The sequence below is a fragment of the Leucopleurus acutus genome, assembly GCF_964270905.1.
Source record: "Leucopleurus acutus genome assembly, chromosome: 3".
Lineage (NCBI taxonomy): Eukaryota > Metazoa > Chordata > Mammalia > Artiodactyla > Delphinidae > Leucopleurus > Leucopleurus acutus.
The window spans coordinates 50,472,319-50,489,567 of NC_139145.1; the positions used below are offsets into that span (position 1 = coordinate 50,472,319).

At 49.5% G+C, this 17,249-nt stretch overlaps 1 protein-coding gene across 2 annotated transcripts in view; it reads right to left on the reverse strand.

The window, feature by feature from the left end:
* Positions 1-883: 883 nt before the first annotated feature.
* ARHGEF37 (Rho guanine nucleotide exchange factor 37) overlaps positions 884-17,249 on the reverse strand; it is a 64,505-nt gene continuing 48,139 nt past the window's right edge. For both annotated transcript variants that reach the window (XM_082835397.1, XM_082835398.1), the window contains exons 6-13: positions 16,131-16,261; positions 15,364-15,468; positions 13,052-13,162; positions 12,058-12,387; positions 8,884-9,012; positions 5,923-6,118; positions 4,173-4,330; positions 884-1,487 (exon numbers count right to left, since the gene is read on the reverse strand). In XM_082835397.1, the coding sequence (XP_082691523.1) occupies positions 1,278-1,487; positions 4,173-4,330; positions 5,923-6,118; positions 8,884-9,012; positions 12,058-12,387; positions 13,052-13,162; positions 15,364-15,468; positions 16,131-16,261 (1,370 nt within the window). In that variant the 3' untranslated portion in view covers positions 884-1,277. The remainder of the gene's footprint in view (positions 1,488-4,172; positions 4,331-5,922; positions 6,119-8,883; positions 9,013-12,057; positions 12,388-13,051; positions 13,163-15,363; positions 15,469-16,130; positions 16,262-17,249) is intronic.

Genomic DNA, 17,249 nt, shown 5'->3' on the forward strand with positions numbered 1-17,249 from the left:
TGTTTTGAGGGGCTTCAATTTCTAAGTTCTAGAAAGGGATGACAGTAAGTTTGATCTCACCACGTTCAAGAGTTTGGTTACCTAGATTGCAGCGTTGGGAGGGATCCTGGGTTTATGGGAAAGGATGCCGCAGTGATTAATAATGTCCATCATGGCCATGGGCATGGCGAGCGGCCAGCCGATGGCTGGGGCCATCCTGAGACCACTTCCTAGACATCCTGCAATTTACATTTATATCACACTTCATGACTTGCAAGGAGCTTCCACATCCTTAGCATCATGTCATTCTCACCACAAGCCTATGAGTTAGGTCTTTATAGATGGGAAAACTGAGGTTGTGTCCTATGTCTGAGGGGCCACAGCCAACTGACATCACCTCCACTGTTGCCTCCAAGCCCTCAGCAGCCTCCTGAAACCACTGGGGGTTCCACTGGCTCCCCTTCCAGAAACAGGAAACCAAGTCATTACCCACCCACCAGGCCTTTAGTTACCTGCTTAACATAGTTTCCTCTATGACTTGCATACCCCTCTGTCTCCTAATCCAGAGAACACAGCAGCAGTGTACAACTGCTGCTAACAGCCTCACACACCCCACCTAACACACCCTCAAAAATCCCCTCTTCCCTGGAGCAGCCTCTGCATTTGCCTTAACACATTCCAGAATCATGACTTGCTCACACCTACTCCCTGGCCCAGCCAAAAGTCTCCTGGGAACCTCTCCACTGCCCCGACAAGCCCTCATTCCCCTGCTAGAGAGGGCTCCCAGGGGTTCATTGCCCAAGATAACTCAGCTCCCAGCGTGGAGAAATAAAAGCTGACTGGTCGGCTGTTGTATCTCTTTATACCACAGGAAGGAAGTGAACTTCCACGTCAGGCAGTTCTGGACTCTCCAGTGTGCCTCCATGCAACCACACAGCGCACAGGTAAAGCTCACCTGGGTGACCCACTCCCATGGGCAGGACCAGACGGGGCACAGGTAAGATTGGCCATAAGCAAGTCCTGGCCAATCAGCTCTGACCTGCCATCCCAGGTGTTGTGACTCAGGTTGGAACGCCCTCTTCATGCAGACATAATGAGCCGTCCTGGGTGGAGCCTTTCATGTTCACCCACACCAGGCACTCTGCAAGGCCCACCTACCTCTTCTGGCTGCCTTCTGGGTGCCCTTCACCCCACCCTGGCCTGATTTCCCCATCCACCCCCACCTTCTCTTTGCTTCTTTTCCCTCCCAGGGTCACAGCCTCTAAGCCTCTTGGAACATGGGCTCCAAGGAGGGCACCCTAAGAGGGCAGACTCCAGCCCCACAGAGCTGGACCTGGGGCCCTGGCCAGGAAGCTGGAAGGCACATAGCCCCTCTGTCCGTTCACTTCCACAAGGCTCCATTCTGGGTTCCCCTTCTTGTCCTGGGCCTCCAGGACAGTCACCTGCTGGCCTGCCTGCAGACTCACTTCATGGCTGCTTCTGGCCACAAAGGGGTACACTGCCACCACCTGAAACACACGGGGAGCGACACAGAAATGGTCAGGGTGGGAGGACAGACAAACCTGACCTAGAGAAGCTGTTTATCCTCTTCCCTCCCACCCGACTCAGTCCCCATCGCTGAGCAGTCATTGCCTCCCAAATACATCCTTTGTCCAAAGCCATCAGCTACTTCTGCTACTCCCACTAATAGCTACTATGTGGCAGGCTCTTTGCCTGGTTTTGATTTTCACAATTCTCTAATTCTGTTTGCCCCATTTTTCAGATAAGGAAATTGAGACTCAGAGAAGTCAAGGAACTTATTCAAAATCACAGAGGAGCGAAGCTGGCCTGTCTGACCTCAGAAGGGGTGCTCTCAGTCCACTGCTGCCATCTCACCGAGCAGGGGATGCAGCATCCCTTCCCCACAACCCTCCTCAGATCAAAGGGTGTCATCTGCCCAGGCCAGTTTCCCAGCTTGGAGCAGAGACAGGAAGGAGGTTAGGTGACTTTGTTGAAAGGCAGAAAAAAAAATTGGAGGAGAGGGCATTTGTTAGGCTGATATTTCACCTCCCTGGGCCTCATTCTCATCATCTGTGAAATGGAAGTAATGATATCCTTCCCTCCAGGTAATTGTGGGAATTTAATGAATGGATGCCTGTGCCTGGTACATAGTAAGGGCTCAGCAAATGCAGGCTGCTTTCGCTATTTTTACCATGACTTTTATTACTGTGTGCCAAGGCTCAGGAACAATCAGGGGCAAGGGGGAACTGGGATGACCCCACGTGAGTCCCACTGAGCAGCCCCACGACCAAAGAGGAAGCGGCTGCTGTGTCTGGGCAGATGGACAGCTGAGCTCACCACATGAGCCCCTGGGCGGGTGTTCCGGGACACTACCCACACTGGCGGCCACTGGGATTGAGTTGGGTGGCGAGGCTCTCTGGTGGGATCCCTGTGGGTTCTTTGCTGATGGGTGGGTATGTCCAACAGGAGGCAGCCCTGGTGTAACACTTCTAGCTAAGGCTCCCAGCACTGGCCTGAGAGCCCTCCCAGCATGTGCCACAGCTGTACATCACAGCTTCTACAGGCTTCTATGCAGCCCTCCTGCAGCCCACTCCAGGCTCCCTCAGCCACCCTGGCCTGCGGCATCCCCTGGCTCTTCACTGCAAGCCTCTGGGCTCCCACCCCTCAGCCTGGGTCCTTTCTGTTGTTCATCCATCACCTGTGAAGCTCCTCCTTTATAACTGTGAGTGCAGCCTCCATTTACTGAGGCACACATATGCCAGCCAGCTAACTACCTCAATCAGCCCTCACAGCGACCCCACTAAGCTTCTGCCCCGAAAAGCCTTCCCAACACTTTTTGTTTTGAGATATAATTCACATGCATACATTCACCCTTTCAAAGTGTACAATAAAGTAGTTTTTAACATGTTCGCAAGGTTATGCCACCATCACCATTATCTAATTCCAGAACATCTTCATCATCTCAAAAAGAGACCCTAGACCACTTAGCAGTCACTTCCCATTCCCCCTGCCCCCAGCCTCTGCCAACCACTGATCTACTTTCTGTCTCTATGCAATTGTCTATCCAGGACATTTCGTATAGAGAATCATACATTACATGGCCTTCTCTACCGAGCTACATGTGGTAGCATGTGTCGGCACTTCCTTCTTATGGCTGAATAATATTTGATTGTGTGGATGTGCCACATTTTGTTTATTCCTTCATCAGTTGATGGACATGGGTTGTTTCCACTTTGGGGCTGTTATGAATAATGCTGCAATGAACATGCATGTACAAGTTTCCCATGGCTTTTTTTTTTTTTTTTCCGGTACGCGGGCCTCTCACTGTTGTGGCCTCTCCCGTTGCGGAGCGCAGGCTCAGCGGCCATGGCTCACGGGCCTAGCCGCTCCGCGGCATGTGGGCACGAACCCGTGTCCCCTGCATCGGCAGGCGGACTCTCAACCACTGCGCCACCAGGGAAGCCCTCCTCCCATGGCTTTTAAGGGAAAGCCAACACCCTCACCAAGGCCACAGGCCCGGCTGGCTAGCCCCACCCACCTCTCCAGCCCACTGCTCTCACCGTCCCAGCCCCACTGGCTCCACTCAGTTCCTCACTCACCCTGTCCTCCCCGGCGCTGGGCCTTTGCATTCGCTGGGCATGCTTTCTGGGAAGCTCTTCCCATCCACAACCCTTTATCCAATTACTTCCTAACCACCCTTCAAATCTGAGCAAAAGCGTGATTCTTCTCAGAAAGACCTTCCCTGAACCTCTCCCACACCTAAGGCTCTGGCACTTAGCACTAATAGAACTGTGATTATTTATATGATTATTTTATTAATCGCTGTTTTCCCCACCTCCCAGATTATAAATTTGATGAAGGGAAGGGCCAAGGTTGACTTCTGCTCATCACTGCATCTCTTATCTAGCACAGTGCCTGGTGAATACTGAATAAATGAACAAATGCATGAACGAATGAATGAAATAATCCCACGTGCTCTGCTAATGGGGAGCGAGGGACTAACTCCCTGCTCTTGATGTGGCAAGGACGAGAGGCTCCTTTCTCCAGGTCCCACCCTGGCCAGGACACTGGTGTGGCCACTGACCAAGGCCCTGGCCTCACAGGGTGGTAGTCCCTCTGGACAGGAGGAAAATCAAAGCCCCACTCCAGATGGCCATGGGGATGTGAACCCACCCACCCTCTTCCAGGCTCACCTGGGTCACTGCTGGGACAGAAGGGACAGAGGCCAAGGTGGGCTCTGGTGTCTGACGTTGGGAATCCCTGTGAGGCCTCGCCTGCCCTCTGAGCTCCTCCTCATGGGGGACCATGTGGTACAGCTCCAGTTTCCCAGCTGGCACGTACCCTCGATGTCCTGCAGGACACATAGAACGTTATCTGGCTGTGGATCACACTGCCCATCCCTTTCAGAGGTAGAGGAAGTCACCACCATTCACGGATGTGAATATCTCCAATACAGCTTCTTCACACTAAAATGGACCTCAAAAGGTTATCTCGGAATCTCACAAACTGCCCCCCACCCCGCACCCTGCACTCACTCTTTCTAGCTTCTGCTTGTTCATCCCAGTGACAGCGAGCTCATTCCCCACGGAGGCAGCCCACTCCATTTGGAACAGCTCTGGCAGAGATAAAAAGTTCTTCCTCGGAAAAAAAAAAGTTCTTCCTCGGAAAAGAAAAAAGTTCTTCCTCGGAAAAAAAAAAAAGTTCTTCCTCGGACTGGTATGAAGACTATTTTCCTGGTACTGGCACCACTGGTCTCCTTTCCAAGCAAGGCCATTTCCTCACCGCAGGACTGCCTTTCCCAGGAGGCAGAAATTGCCTTTCTCTTCTCCAAGTGTCCCCAATTCTTTCTCGTGTAACAGCTACTCCAGTGGTGCTCTGGTCGCTGTCACTGTGAATGGCCATCACCTCCTGAGAGCTTGCTTGGTGCCAGAACCAGCATCTGATCACCTAGTCTTTCCATCAACTCTTGAGGTCCGTATTGTTATCTCCATTGTATGGCTGAGCCAACCGAGCTCAGAGAGGCTCCGTAACTCCTCCGGGATCATGCAGTTAGTACAGTGCAGAGTTGGGGCCCAAACCCGGTCCTCTTGACCCCAAGGACCTTGTTTTAATCCCCATTCAGCTGTTTTTCAACTTGAGTTAGGATTTTACCCTTTCATGATTCTTGCCAGATTTGTACCATCTTAATTTTTTTTAATAAACTCACTTTTTAAAACTTAGTGTTGTACTATATAATAATGAATAAAATCATGGGTTTCTGTACTAGTTATATTTTTTCTAATACACATTAAAATACTGAATTAAAATAAAATGTCTGAATGGGGGAAAAACTGTCGGCAGATCCCCTCCCAATAATCCTGTGTAACCCTCATCTTGTGGGTCACATGCCCCTCTGTGGAAGACACTCTGGTGGGCCTTCTCCTCCTGGGTTCATGGTGCTCCTTGCCTCCTGCCCTGCTCCCTCCTGGGGCCCCTACATCTGAGCAGCACACCAGGGTCATGACCAGCGCAGAGGGAACAGGATAACACCTCCATTGTTCTGGATGTCAGACTTCTGTCCACACAGTCAGGATCTAAACGTCACTTCTCTGTGTATCTCCATCCCTTCTCCACTCCTTCAAAGTGATGCTGAGTTCTCTCCACAAAACTCTGTCTACACAAATGATCTGTGAGGTCCCCAAGGCAGATCTTTGTCTTCCTTACACAGCACCCAGCACACAGTAGGTGCTTGATAATGGATATTGCAATGTAAGAGTGAATTTCTCTTTTTGGCATATCATGCACCACACTAAGCCAGCTGTACCCCATGCCCTCCATGTTCACCTGTGTTCATTCCCATCCTGGATTTGGACCCCTGCCCACAAGAGTGCCCATGTCTTCCCACTGGCTCCTGTTGGACAGTTTTCCCAAAGGGCGGGGAAGTGCCCATGAAGTCCCACATACCTCCAGTGTCCACCAGCCATCGGCTGCTGTTGCCTTTGGTGTCCTTGTCCTGAAGGAGGGCTACGACGTGGCCCCGAGGCAAAGTCAGGTCCAGAGTCCCAGACCCGCTGATGTTGCTTGTCACCTGGTACAGCTTTCCTGGGCCATACCTGCTCAGGAGAGCCTGCACCTGGTGTTCAGCCCCTGGAAGGAGTGGCTGGAGAGAAAGGACAGAGACACGCACAGGTGTTGGAGCTGGAGTGTTAAAGCTGGCGCCAATGTTGGCCCACGTGCTGACAGCTAGGAGTCCTGGGCCAAGCCCACCTCTGCTGCCCATCGGTCCATACCAGTCGGGGCAACCGTCTCCTCACTAATAGATGGCTGGATCAGATGAGAAACACATGCTCTTAGTATCCAAAGGCATTTCAGAAGGAACTTCTAACTTAACTTCTAAAATCCTTCTCTGGTCTAAACTTCTTGGGTTTTCTAAACTCCTAAGGCAGTTTCTGAGTCTCTCCATTACAGAACTCCAGGACTGGGGCCTCAATTCTGCCCATAGCATCAAGCTAAGCTGTCCCACAGGAAAATGCCTTACACATGTCTTTTAACCCCAACGAGCAAAACTATGAGCTTCATGTGGGCACCAGGCCTTACTCGCCTGGCATCTTAAACAGCCAGCACAGGGCCAGCACATGTAGACACATGTGTGAACAAAGAAAATGTGGTTTTTTATTCCATGCGTTTTGAGTCCACAAGTATTTATTGAGCCCCCTACCATGTACAAGGCATGGTAAGCCTTGTGAATGGCATAGCAGAAACAGTTTTTCTCCGATGGAAATTGCCATCTAGTTGGAGAGAATGATTCAGTGCATTTTCAGAGCATCCAAAAATCTCCTGGCACTGCCTTTGTTTTTTCATTCACTGTTTCCAGCAAAAGTATCAACAAGAAGGGACTCAGGCGATTGTCCCCTTTTTGTAAAACAAAGAAGAAATTTAAAATGTTGGATATAGATTTATTATATATTCTCTCTCGCTAGATATATATGGATAGATATATATTCATCATAGTCTATATGATTATTTCCAGGTGGAGAGGTGCTGGGTGTAGGCAGGTAGGGAGAGGTGCCCTTCAGGGACATTTGGGCATGGACTCTGCCATTACCCCTACCTCCAATAGGTTCCTGAATCAGGATCAAGAACCAGGAGAACTCCAGGTTTCTAAACAGGCCCTCAAATGGAAGTGTAGAGACAGGGTAGCTCTTTTTCAGAATGGTGGTGTTAACAGGAGTATGGAGTAGCAAACGTCTGCCTTCTTTCTCAAGTCTCTGCTCCTACCTGTGCAGAGAACAGCAGTGCTCCCTGGAGGGACCGGGGAGGGCTGTAAAGATCTCACTGGGACTCTCCTGTCCTGGGTGGCCACCTCACTCCTCTGGGTTCTGTACGCGTAGCCAAATAAGTCAAGAATTTATAGGAGGGTGTGTGCATGTTGCAGGGGTGGGTGAGAGAAGGTGGGGAGGGTGGGGCTGGGGGAGGGGTCTCCTCTCTTCCTACCAACACACCAGGACTATGATGTTCCCATTTATTTTTTCTGTATCTTCTTTTTTTTTTTTCTGCAATCAGCATGGATTGCTTTTCCAATAAGAAAAATGTTATTTTGTCTTAAGTAGAAAAAGATAGAAGTTTCCATGACTCATCTGAGTGGCTGCTCTCTTCTTGATTTTCTGCACCCTTCCTCTCCCCAAACTGCAGAGCCCATGCGGCAGCCCTGATGAGTCCTCTGCTGGGGCATCTCAGGGTGGGCGAGGAAGCGGGGATAGCTGTGGCCCCAGGAGGAGTCAGCCCCACTTGAAGTGCACATACACCTCTGATGGTCTTTGATGTCCTCTGTGCTCTGGCCAGGTGCAAAGGCCACTTGTATCTGTCCAGCTCTGCTGGGCTCCTTTACTGCACCCCTGTGTCTCTGGGGCCCCTTCTCCCTTCTGGGGAATCTTGGAGCTGTCTCCTGACCCTTCACTTCACATCTCACATGTGACTAAATACAGTTTGTTTTCTCAAACCAGGTTTCATGATGCTCTGGGAGCCCGTGCTCCCTTCAGCTACTTTAGTTACTTTTCAAATATACTAAAAGTAACTACACAATATTTTATATATTCTTGAAGAATTCTTCAAGTGGACTGCAAGATACCCTTTTGTTATATTTTAGAGAAAAATGCTTTACCAAAAAAAAAGACTTTGGCTGGCCAAAGTTTTGTAAACCACAATGCAGCTGAGATACTGTCCTTTGCAATTAAAAATTCCACAGCAAAAAGAAATTTTAAATGACTTCTTATTCAAATTTTTTATTCATCCTGAATGCTGGTATTTGAAGCAGGTTCCATGAGAAGGTGGTGAGGAAACGGTAAATTTTGAGAAAAATTTGAAGCTCCAAGTTTCAGGCTGTAAATGCCACTTAGCCATTATGATATCTAATTTCACCTAAGAGTAAAATGTTTGCGTCTTCCTCTTCCTGACCTGCTCTTATGCTTACTGGCCATGAACAGTGTGTGTGTGTGTGTGTGTGTGTGTGTGTGTGTGCATGCACTCTTATGCTCACTGGCCATGAAGAGCGTATGTGTGTGTGTGTGTGTGTGTGTGTGTGTACGCGCTCTTATGCTTACTGGCCATGAGGAGCGTATGTGTGTGCACTGTGTGTGTGTGTACACGCGCGCTCTTATGCTTACTGGTCATGAAGAGCATGTGTGTGTGTGTGTGTGTGCGCGCGCGCGCGCACGCGTGCTCTTATGCTTACTGGCCATGAAGAGCGCGCGCGCGCGTGTGTGTGTGTGTATGAGATTCCCACCCAACCCCCACCCCCAGCTCACAGAGAAAGGAGAGGGGGAGGAACACTGGGACAAGAAAAGGGAAAGGAAATAGGGGATTGACCTCACTCCACTGGCAGGTGAAGGACTGGATTGTCTTTGCAGGGGAAGGAGGGACACTTACTTGTGTGGTGGGAGGTGGCAGCACTTTCTCGAAGTTCTCTTGAAAGGTGTGAAGCTGATGACTGGTCTGGCCCAGTGCATCCTCCACCAGCTTCCTGAAGGCTGGATCAGAGAGGTGGTGGTGGGGAAGCTAGGTGGGGACAGACACTGTCATCAGAGCCCTCCTTGGGAGAGAGGGGACAGGGAGACCCTGACAGCCACACTCCAGCCCTAGATGCGTTAGGATGGCCCTTTATGTCTTGGTCAGCTGTTGTTTTGGCCTGGCTACTGCCCCACCTTCCTTTAAGGAAGCGTCCTTCTCTGGGGGTCCAGCGGTATTGCCCCTCCTGGTGCCTGACCACAGGACCGGCCGTCATGGCATCCCTTTTCCTAAGCACTGTGATCGGTCAGAGAGTAGACAGTGGAGCAGAGCAAGGCCAATTGGAAACCACCCATCAGATTTTTTTTTTAATTTTTATATTTATTTTTTACTTTTTCATTTTCATTTTATTTTTTACAGTAGGTCCTTGTTGGTTATCTATTTTAAATATAGCAGTGTGTACATGTCAATCCCTAACTCCCACTCCCATCAGATTTAGTACATGAAGGCTGAGAATGAGAGGGTGACTCTTAGATTCTGAGATGTAAAGGTAAACGCTTAGAGCTGTTGGGAGCCACTCTCTCCAACGTTGCAGAAAAGGCCTGCTTGACAATAAAGCCAACCCAGAGAGGGAAACAGCCAGGAGATGGAGTGAAAGTCAGAGCTTCGACAACACTGACTGCAGCTAGGCAACACTGACTGCAGCTGGGCCCGAGGCTTGATCCCCTCCTTGGCCTCCCAGTTATACAGGTCTTTGTGCCTGAGCTGGTTTGGAACCCGAGGAGCTCTGAATGATGGTGCATCCCGGGACCTTGACCCTGTTGGTCATCTCCTGCATTCTCATCAGACAGCCTAGGAGTGACCAGGGCTCCACAGCTAACAGAGACATGTCCTCTCTGCTGGTCACCAAAATCACCACGCTTCATTCTAGCTCAGAGCCTTTTCCCTACCCCCAGGATGAAGACAGATTGAGGTTCTACCATGTGGGCCTTTCCCAGGCTCCACAGGACTGTCCAGGTGAATGGGCCATGCGACACACACAGGAAGCTGGCATCAATCATTGACAGGCCCTAAGATTCTGTATTACAGGATCAATCAAGAAATGTCCTCTTTCTGGGACTTCCCCGGCGGTCCAGAGTTTAAGACTCAGTGCTCCCAATGCAGGGGGCACGGGTTCGATCCCTGGTCGGGGAACTAAGACCCCGCATGCTACACGGCGCAGCCCTACCCCATCCCCCAAAAGAAAGAAAAAAAAAAAAAAGAAATGCCCTCTTTTTGCTCTTATGAAGTTGACTTCCCCTGGACAGAAAACTAGAGGGTGACAGAAGAATGAAAAGATCATCTAATCAAATTTACCCTCTGCCTTCAGGAAAGAGCAATGCTTCTTTTTGCAGATGGTTCAGGCTTAATTCAAAAAGAGTGTCTGAGACAGAACTCTGTACTAAATGCTGTGAGGGCCAAAAAGAAGAAAAGCTCAATGAGGGGAACCGGCTTCATCCATCGGGCCAGCAGGAGGCAGGCTCTGATAAGTGCTTAGCAGAAGCACATCCTAAGGGCTGCTGGGGTACAGAGGATGGGAAGGTGGGTTCTCCCACCTGGAGGAGGGGGATTCTGAGAGCTTCATGGAGAGATTCATTCATTTGTCACATATTTGGGCAGGCCCCACCATAGGCCAGGCACTGCGAAAGGCATGGGGGCAACAGGGAGGGACATTCCAGGCTGAAGAAGGAGTCTGTGCAAAGGGACCGTGGTCACACTCAGAAGTGGTGCACTGGAAGTGGAGGCTGCAGATGCAGAGGGGGACTATGGGCTGTAAAGGTAGTGATGGGGGTGGGTGGCAAATTTTAGAGGAATTTTTATGCAACAGATTGGATGGGGAAAGCTGAGCTGGGGCACATGAAGCACAGGAGACAGCATGCGGTATGAGCAGTACAGAAATTTCTCCAGAGCTTAGATCCACAGGCCATTAAGCTCTGATGTTGATATCAGAGAGAGATTTCTTTCCTATACCAACCCAATCTTCAAAATTCTAAAATCAAAGTTTGCACTTGGAGATTTGTCTAAACCTCTTTGTGACCTATTTATGCTTTCAGCAGACAGATCCTTTTACAGGCTGTCAGGCGCTATGGTTCAGAGCCCAGGCTCTGAAGTTGAACTGCCAGGATTCAAACTGAGCTATTAGCTGTGTGCCTTTGGGCAAGCTGCTTAACCTCTGTGCCCTGGCTTCCTTTTGAAACGAGAATAATAATAATATCTATTCTGTAGGGTTATTGTGAGGATTAAGTGAAACAATATATGGAAAATGTTCCAAACAGATGTACCATAAGGGCTCACAAGGAGGCAGCTGCTAGAAGTAGTAACAGTGGCAGGAGCACAGCTTGAGACATTTACTCCTGACTGTGTAGAAAGGACTCTGTCTTCTCTGTTACCTACTTCTTTTTGTTTTGTTTTGTTTTGTTTTGTTTTGGCTGCATTTGGTCTCCGTTGCTGTGCACAGGCTTTCTCTAGTTGCGACGAGCGGGGGCTACTCTTAGCTGCAGTGTGCAGGCTTCTCATTGTGGTGGCTTCTCTTGTTGTGGAGCACGGGCTCCAAGCGCACAGGCTTCAGTAGTTGTGGCACGTGGGCTCAGCAGTTGTGGCTCACAGGCTCTAGAGCGCAGGCTCAGTAGTTGTGGCACACGGGCTTAGTTGCTCCGCGGCATGTGGTATCCTCCCGGACCAGGGCTTGAACCCGTGTCCCCTGCATTGGCAGGCAGATTCTTAACGACTGCACCATCAGGGAAGTCCCGTCTGTTACCTACTTCTAATACACTCCAGGGAGTGGCCCCAAGGCCTGTATTTTCCCAGCAGAGTCTCCTGTGCTTCTGAGTCCCAGAGCCTGAGAGTGGCCTGGAGTCCCAGTTCCGCCCTTGCTTTCATGATCTGACTCTATTAATGGAGGGAGAACAGGCATAAGAGAGATCCAGAAGGTCCCCACAACCTCCTCCTAAGCACCTGTTGGAAGGCCCAGACCAGCCCCTGCAAACAGCTGGCTGAAGGGGCGACCAGGCCCTGCCTGGCTATACCCCAGGCGCACCCCAGTCCCAGAGGCCTTACCTGGGCCAAACTGCCCTCTGCTCTCTGCAGCACTTGCTTTGCAAGGTCCCTCTGGAGGGTCACAAATGTGCACAGGATCTGGCCCAGCCACCGCACGGCCAGCTGCTTAAACTGTGGGAGCTCAGCCACTAGCAGGGAGTTGAGTGCCTCGTACATGTGCCGGGCCGCCTCTTCCTCATAGGTCATGCTGCCCACCTCCAACAGCTTCTCTTCCACCCTCTCAAAGTCCAGTAGTTTGTCCAGACGCTTCTTGATCAGATTCTGAGGGCCGGCCAAGGCTTTGGCCAGGCTGCACAATGGCTGCCACACCAGGGCTTCCAGCCGCTGCTTCTGTGGGGAGAGGTGAACTTGGGAGTTGAGGAAGGAGGTGGCAGAGGGCGGGGCACAGGGAGAAGGGGCTTTGGATGTGGCAGGACTGGGCTCCAGTCCCACCCTCACTGACCAGCTGTGACCTCTAGCATGACATCCAACCTTTCTGGGCCTCAATGTGCCCATCTGAAAAATAGGGACAATGTATGTAACAAGCAGAGTGCCTAGCACAGAGTAAGTATTCAATATATATGTCACTTCTTAATACGGTTACTGTGCACAGATGCTGAAAAATTTTGTATGGAATGGTGGTCAAAAGCATAGTTCTTGGGGCACAGATCCTTGCCATTGACCATCTGAATAACCTGGGAGGTCACCCTCTCTGAGCCTCAAGCTCTCATCTGCAGAATGGAGCTATTAATAGTATCTACCCTGTAAGCTGTGTTGTGAGGATTAAATGAGGGAAAGAATGTAGAGTTTAGCACAGTGCTTGGCAGATAACAAGGGTCAGTAAACACTAGCTGGGGCTATTTTCATCAGGAAAATGCACTAATAATAATCTCTGCCCTGCTGACTACCCAGGACTGTTATGGATGTGACAGTCGTGGAAAAGGCCTGGCTTCTAAATATTATTCTTATAGGCTCTGCCACCTGCCTAAAAAAAGAAAGGAGAAGTTCCGCTCACAAACTCAGGGAAGGCCTGGAGCTGCAGGTCTCTTGCCAGGTAACAGTACTGCACCACAGGCCCCCCAGGGATGTCTAGATCGTATTCCTGGGGCCGGAAGCGGAGGAAAGCCTAGATGGGATCAAATGAGAGAGCCAATTATGTCCCGTCGTCACCATCTCACACCTGAATCCCCCTCCACCACAGACCGGAAGAAGTGCCCAGGATATCTGCACACCCTCCCTGTGTCTGCACACAGCCTATTCTATCCTTGCACAACTTAGGTGATTAGAAAGTTCCTCCTTAGACTGAGCCAACATCTTTCTCCCTATTCAGTGCTGCCTCAACTTCACACATTTACATATCTCCTTTGTGATTTTTTTTGCCATGTCCATGTTCCTTGAGTTCTATTAATATTTTTCCTTAAACGAAATTGGGTCATTTGTAGAGACGTGTATGGATCCAGAGACTGTCATACAGAGTGAAGTAAGTCAGAAAGAGAAAAACAAATATCGTATATTAACATATATGTGGAACCTAGAAAAATGGTACAGATGAACCAGTTTGCAGGGCAGAAACAGAGACACAGATGTAGAGAACAAATGTATGGACACCAAGGGGGGAAAGTGATGGGGGTGGTGGTGTGATGAATTGGGAGATTGGGATTGACATGTATACGCTAATATGTATAAAATAGATAACTAATAAGAACCTGCTGTATAAAAAAATAAAATAAAATTCAAAAAAAATAGTTTTCCTTAAATCAACCTAGCATCCCTATTTAAATCAATGCATTAAAAAAAACCACCTTATGGGGAATTACCTGGTGGTTCAGTGGTTAGGACTTCCTGCTTTCACTGCCAAGGGCCTGGGTTCAATCCCTGGTCGGGAAACTAAGATCCTACAAGCCGCATGGCACGGCCAAAAAAAAAAACCACCTTATGATACTCCCATAAAGGGAAAGCCAGTAATAATTGCCATAAATAAGCATGTAAGAATAACTGCTATAAAAACAATGCTATTAAGTTCTGTCTGGGCATGATGGCCTGATGAAGGTTTCCAGCCGGAGACTTGTTCTGCCTGTTTATTTAAGACATGTCAGAAAAAGAGGCTTTTCCTGGACTCTGAGGATTAAAAGAGAGAGTCATTTTGTCACTGTGGGATTCCATGTCAACACTGTATCCGTCGTGTAAGTCCTGCATTTACGGAAATACAGCCTTAATGCTTCCAAATATCTGTTCTACTCTGCAAAGCCAGATGTGTCTCTCATGGGCCTCTGGTTTCTCTCTTTCAGGGCCCCTCCATTCTTTCTCTGAGGGCCTTCCTCTTCTGCCTCACTGTGCTGTCCAGATCTTTCCTCTGGGGGACCCAAGATGGAGCAGGAACAAGCAGGGAACGTGCCCCACAGTGAGGAACGTAGAACTACAACCTCCCTCCTTCTACATACTTTCAATAATGCCACCCCAAATCCTATTATCCAAAGAGTCTGTTGTCGTCTGACTGAGCTGGTTTGTGCAAATGGACGTGATTGAGAACAAAACCATGCAAAAGGGACAGAGTGGATGGAATGAGTCAGCATCCATGACAAGAATGAAGGGGGAATTTTGGTGAAAGGAAAGTGATGTGCTGGATGGGAATGCAAACTAGTGTCCCTGTGGGCTGAATGTGGTTTGCAGAAATATATTTTCTTGGGCCCACATAACATTTAAATTCTTAGTTAATTAGCTGCTCACATGAACACATGGTGAGATTTCACCTAAAGGTCTGAATTTCCAGTTCTCTTCTTCCTTAAAATCAGAAGAACTGGCAGCACTGGGTCCACATTCCCGCACAGTAACAACTCCTGTGAGCCAAGGAATACCTCACCCCTTTCATTTTATCCATTCATGCATTTATTTGGTCATTCACACTCCAACTATTACTACATACTGAACTCTACCAAAAAAGTCTCATAAATAGACAATAGGCCTTATACACCTGCACACTTCAGTCAACAATATTACCTGCCTGGTCCCTTTGAGCACCTGTGTTTGTCACCCCTGCTCTCCCTCCAGAGGGCTCTGATTCCAGTGAATTCTGACCCTACCCAGTGAGAACACGGCCCCGCTGAGAACTCAATGAACTCAGAAGGTGCCCCAGTCAGATGACCTGTGGGCTGAGGAGTGCTTGCGAACGGCCCCTCTTCTGGCCTCCAGCCAGCAACTGTATGACCTCTTCCATTTGGTTCCTGAAGTTGGTGTCTTTGTCAGCTTGCTCAATGGGCCCTGCATGACTCCTGCCCAGGGATCCCAGCCCCGCCCCACCCTACCCACTATTAACCACAGGATCCTCACCTCCAAATTATCCAGGTACGCAGCCACATTGTTCTTCAGCTCAGTCACACACAGCGACACCCAGTGGAAACTCTCTTCTAAGTCATCAAATTCCTTGTCTTCTGTCTGAGAGTAAAGTTATGCTTATGAGGGCCAAGAACATCCACATGGGGCCAGTGTACACCCATTTCCCAAGTCCTTACCAGGGACCACCTTTCCACAGACCCACCCCTCAGAGCCAGTTCCTCCAGCCCCAAAACTGAGTGGGACAGTTAGAGGCAGTAAGTACAGCTTGGTGGTTCTGTATTCAGACAATGGAATCAGACACAAGAGCCTGTGAGTCGTGGTTCACTTGCTTCCTGGTTGTGTGAACTTAGACAAGTGTTTTACTCTCTTTGAGCCTGTTTCCTCATCTGCAATATGGGAATAGTATGAACTTACTTCATTGTGTGGATCCATTAATGTCTGGTTCAGAGTAAGTACTCAATCCACCTGAGCTGCTACTAGTACCTATTCAAGGCTGATTCCTTGCCAAGACCCAGACATCTCCTATCTGTATCAAGAGACCCCAGAGAAAGAGCAGCACAAGATGCAGAGGAGAAAGCCCCACCCTGGCTCTCCAGAATCAAGTGGCGGCGCCTACTCTGCCTCGTCCTGGCTACGCATGCTGGAAGTTCACTCCCTCAGCCTCAGTTTCCTCATCTCCGAAAGGAGTCTAAGACCCCACACTGCACAGTCTTGCCCCTTGGGATGGCTGGGATACCACCCTTCCTCCTGTCCGTGCTCACCTTGGGTACGAGCCCCGCCTCCTGCTTCAGCAGCTGGCCCAGCCGGGTGGTCTTCTTGGAAAGGGTGTGCATATTGATGCGGGCCAGTCGCTCCCGGAGGCTCAGATGCTCCACCTTGGTGTACTTGGAGGCTGCACCAACAGAAGAGAAGGAGGGCATAGGAACCAGAGCTGACCGGGGAAACCAAGAGCCCCTGACATACCTGGCAAGGCATCTCTTGGGCCCTCTTCTCAAATGTCAGAGTCACACCCATTAGAATGGTGAATCTTGGAGGAAAAGCGCAGGGCTCAGAGCCCTCACTCTGATGTGAGCACCCTGACTGAAGAGCTTCCTGCCTGTTTGACTTCTTAGGCCTCAGTTTCCTCATCTGTAAATGAGGCTAGCCACCTCACAGGATTGCTAGGAGATCACATAAGATGATAGGTCTGGAGCAAATGACTTAAGCTCTCATTTTACCCAACTGTGAAATGGGGCTAACATTGCCAACCTCAGGGCTATCGTAAGGATCAAACAAGATAATGAGTGAAAAAAACATGTCATAGTTAGCCTTTCGTACACATTAGCTAAATTATCATTACTATACGGTCTGAGTTGTGCAACTGAGCTTTTCATCTACTTGGGACACTGTTTCACTTTCCAGACCTTTCTGTTTTAACAACTTCAGAGGCAGCAACCTCCCCACTTTCTCCTCTTACCCTCTCCTCGTACCCCCTGATAAATACACAGCTCTTTGCCTCCCCAGTATTCATTTCTGCTTAGTATAGCAGACATGTGGTTTAGATAAGATTGATTCCACTTTAGTTCAAGGGGTGGGTGCTGACTGTTATAAGCCAATTCACATAATCCCCCCATCCCCTGCCACAGTGATAGGTTCAAAGAAGGGCACATAACCCAGGCTGAAGCCAATCAGTTCATGGCATTCCCCTAACCATGGCAACTGGTTCAGGGTGAGCATATGACTCAAATGAGTCCTATCAGAGTGAAACTCCAATTTAGTTTTTACAGCTAAGGGGAGAAAGGGCCCATCTTATCCTGGCGAATGTGGTGTGCAGATGTGAGTCTTAGGACAGCAATAGCCCTTTACTATTATGAGGGAGGCCAGCCTGAAAAGGAAGGTGA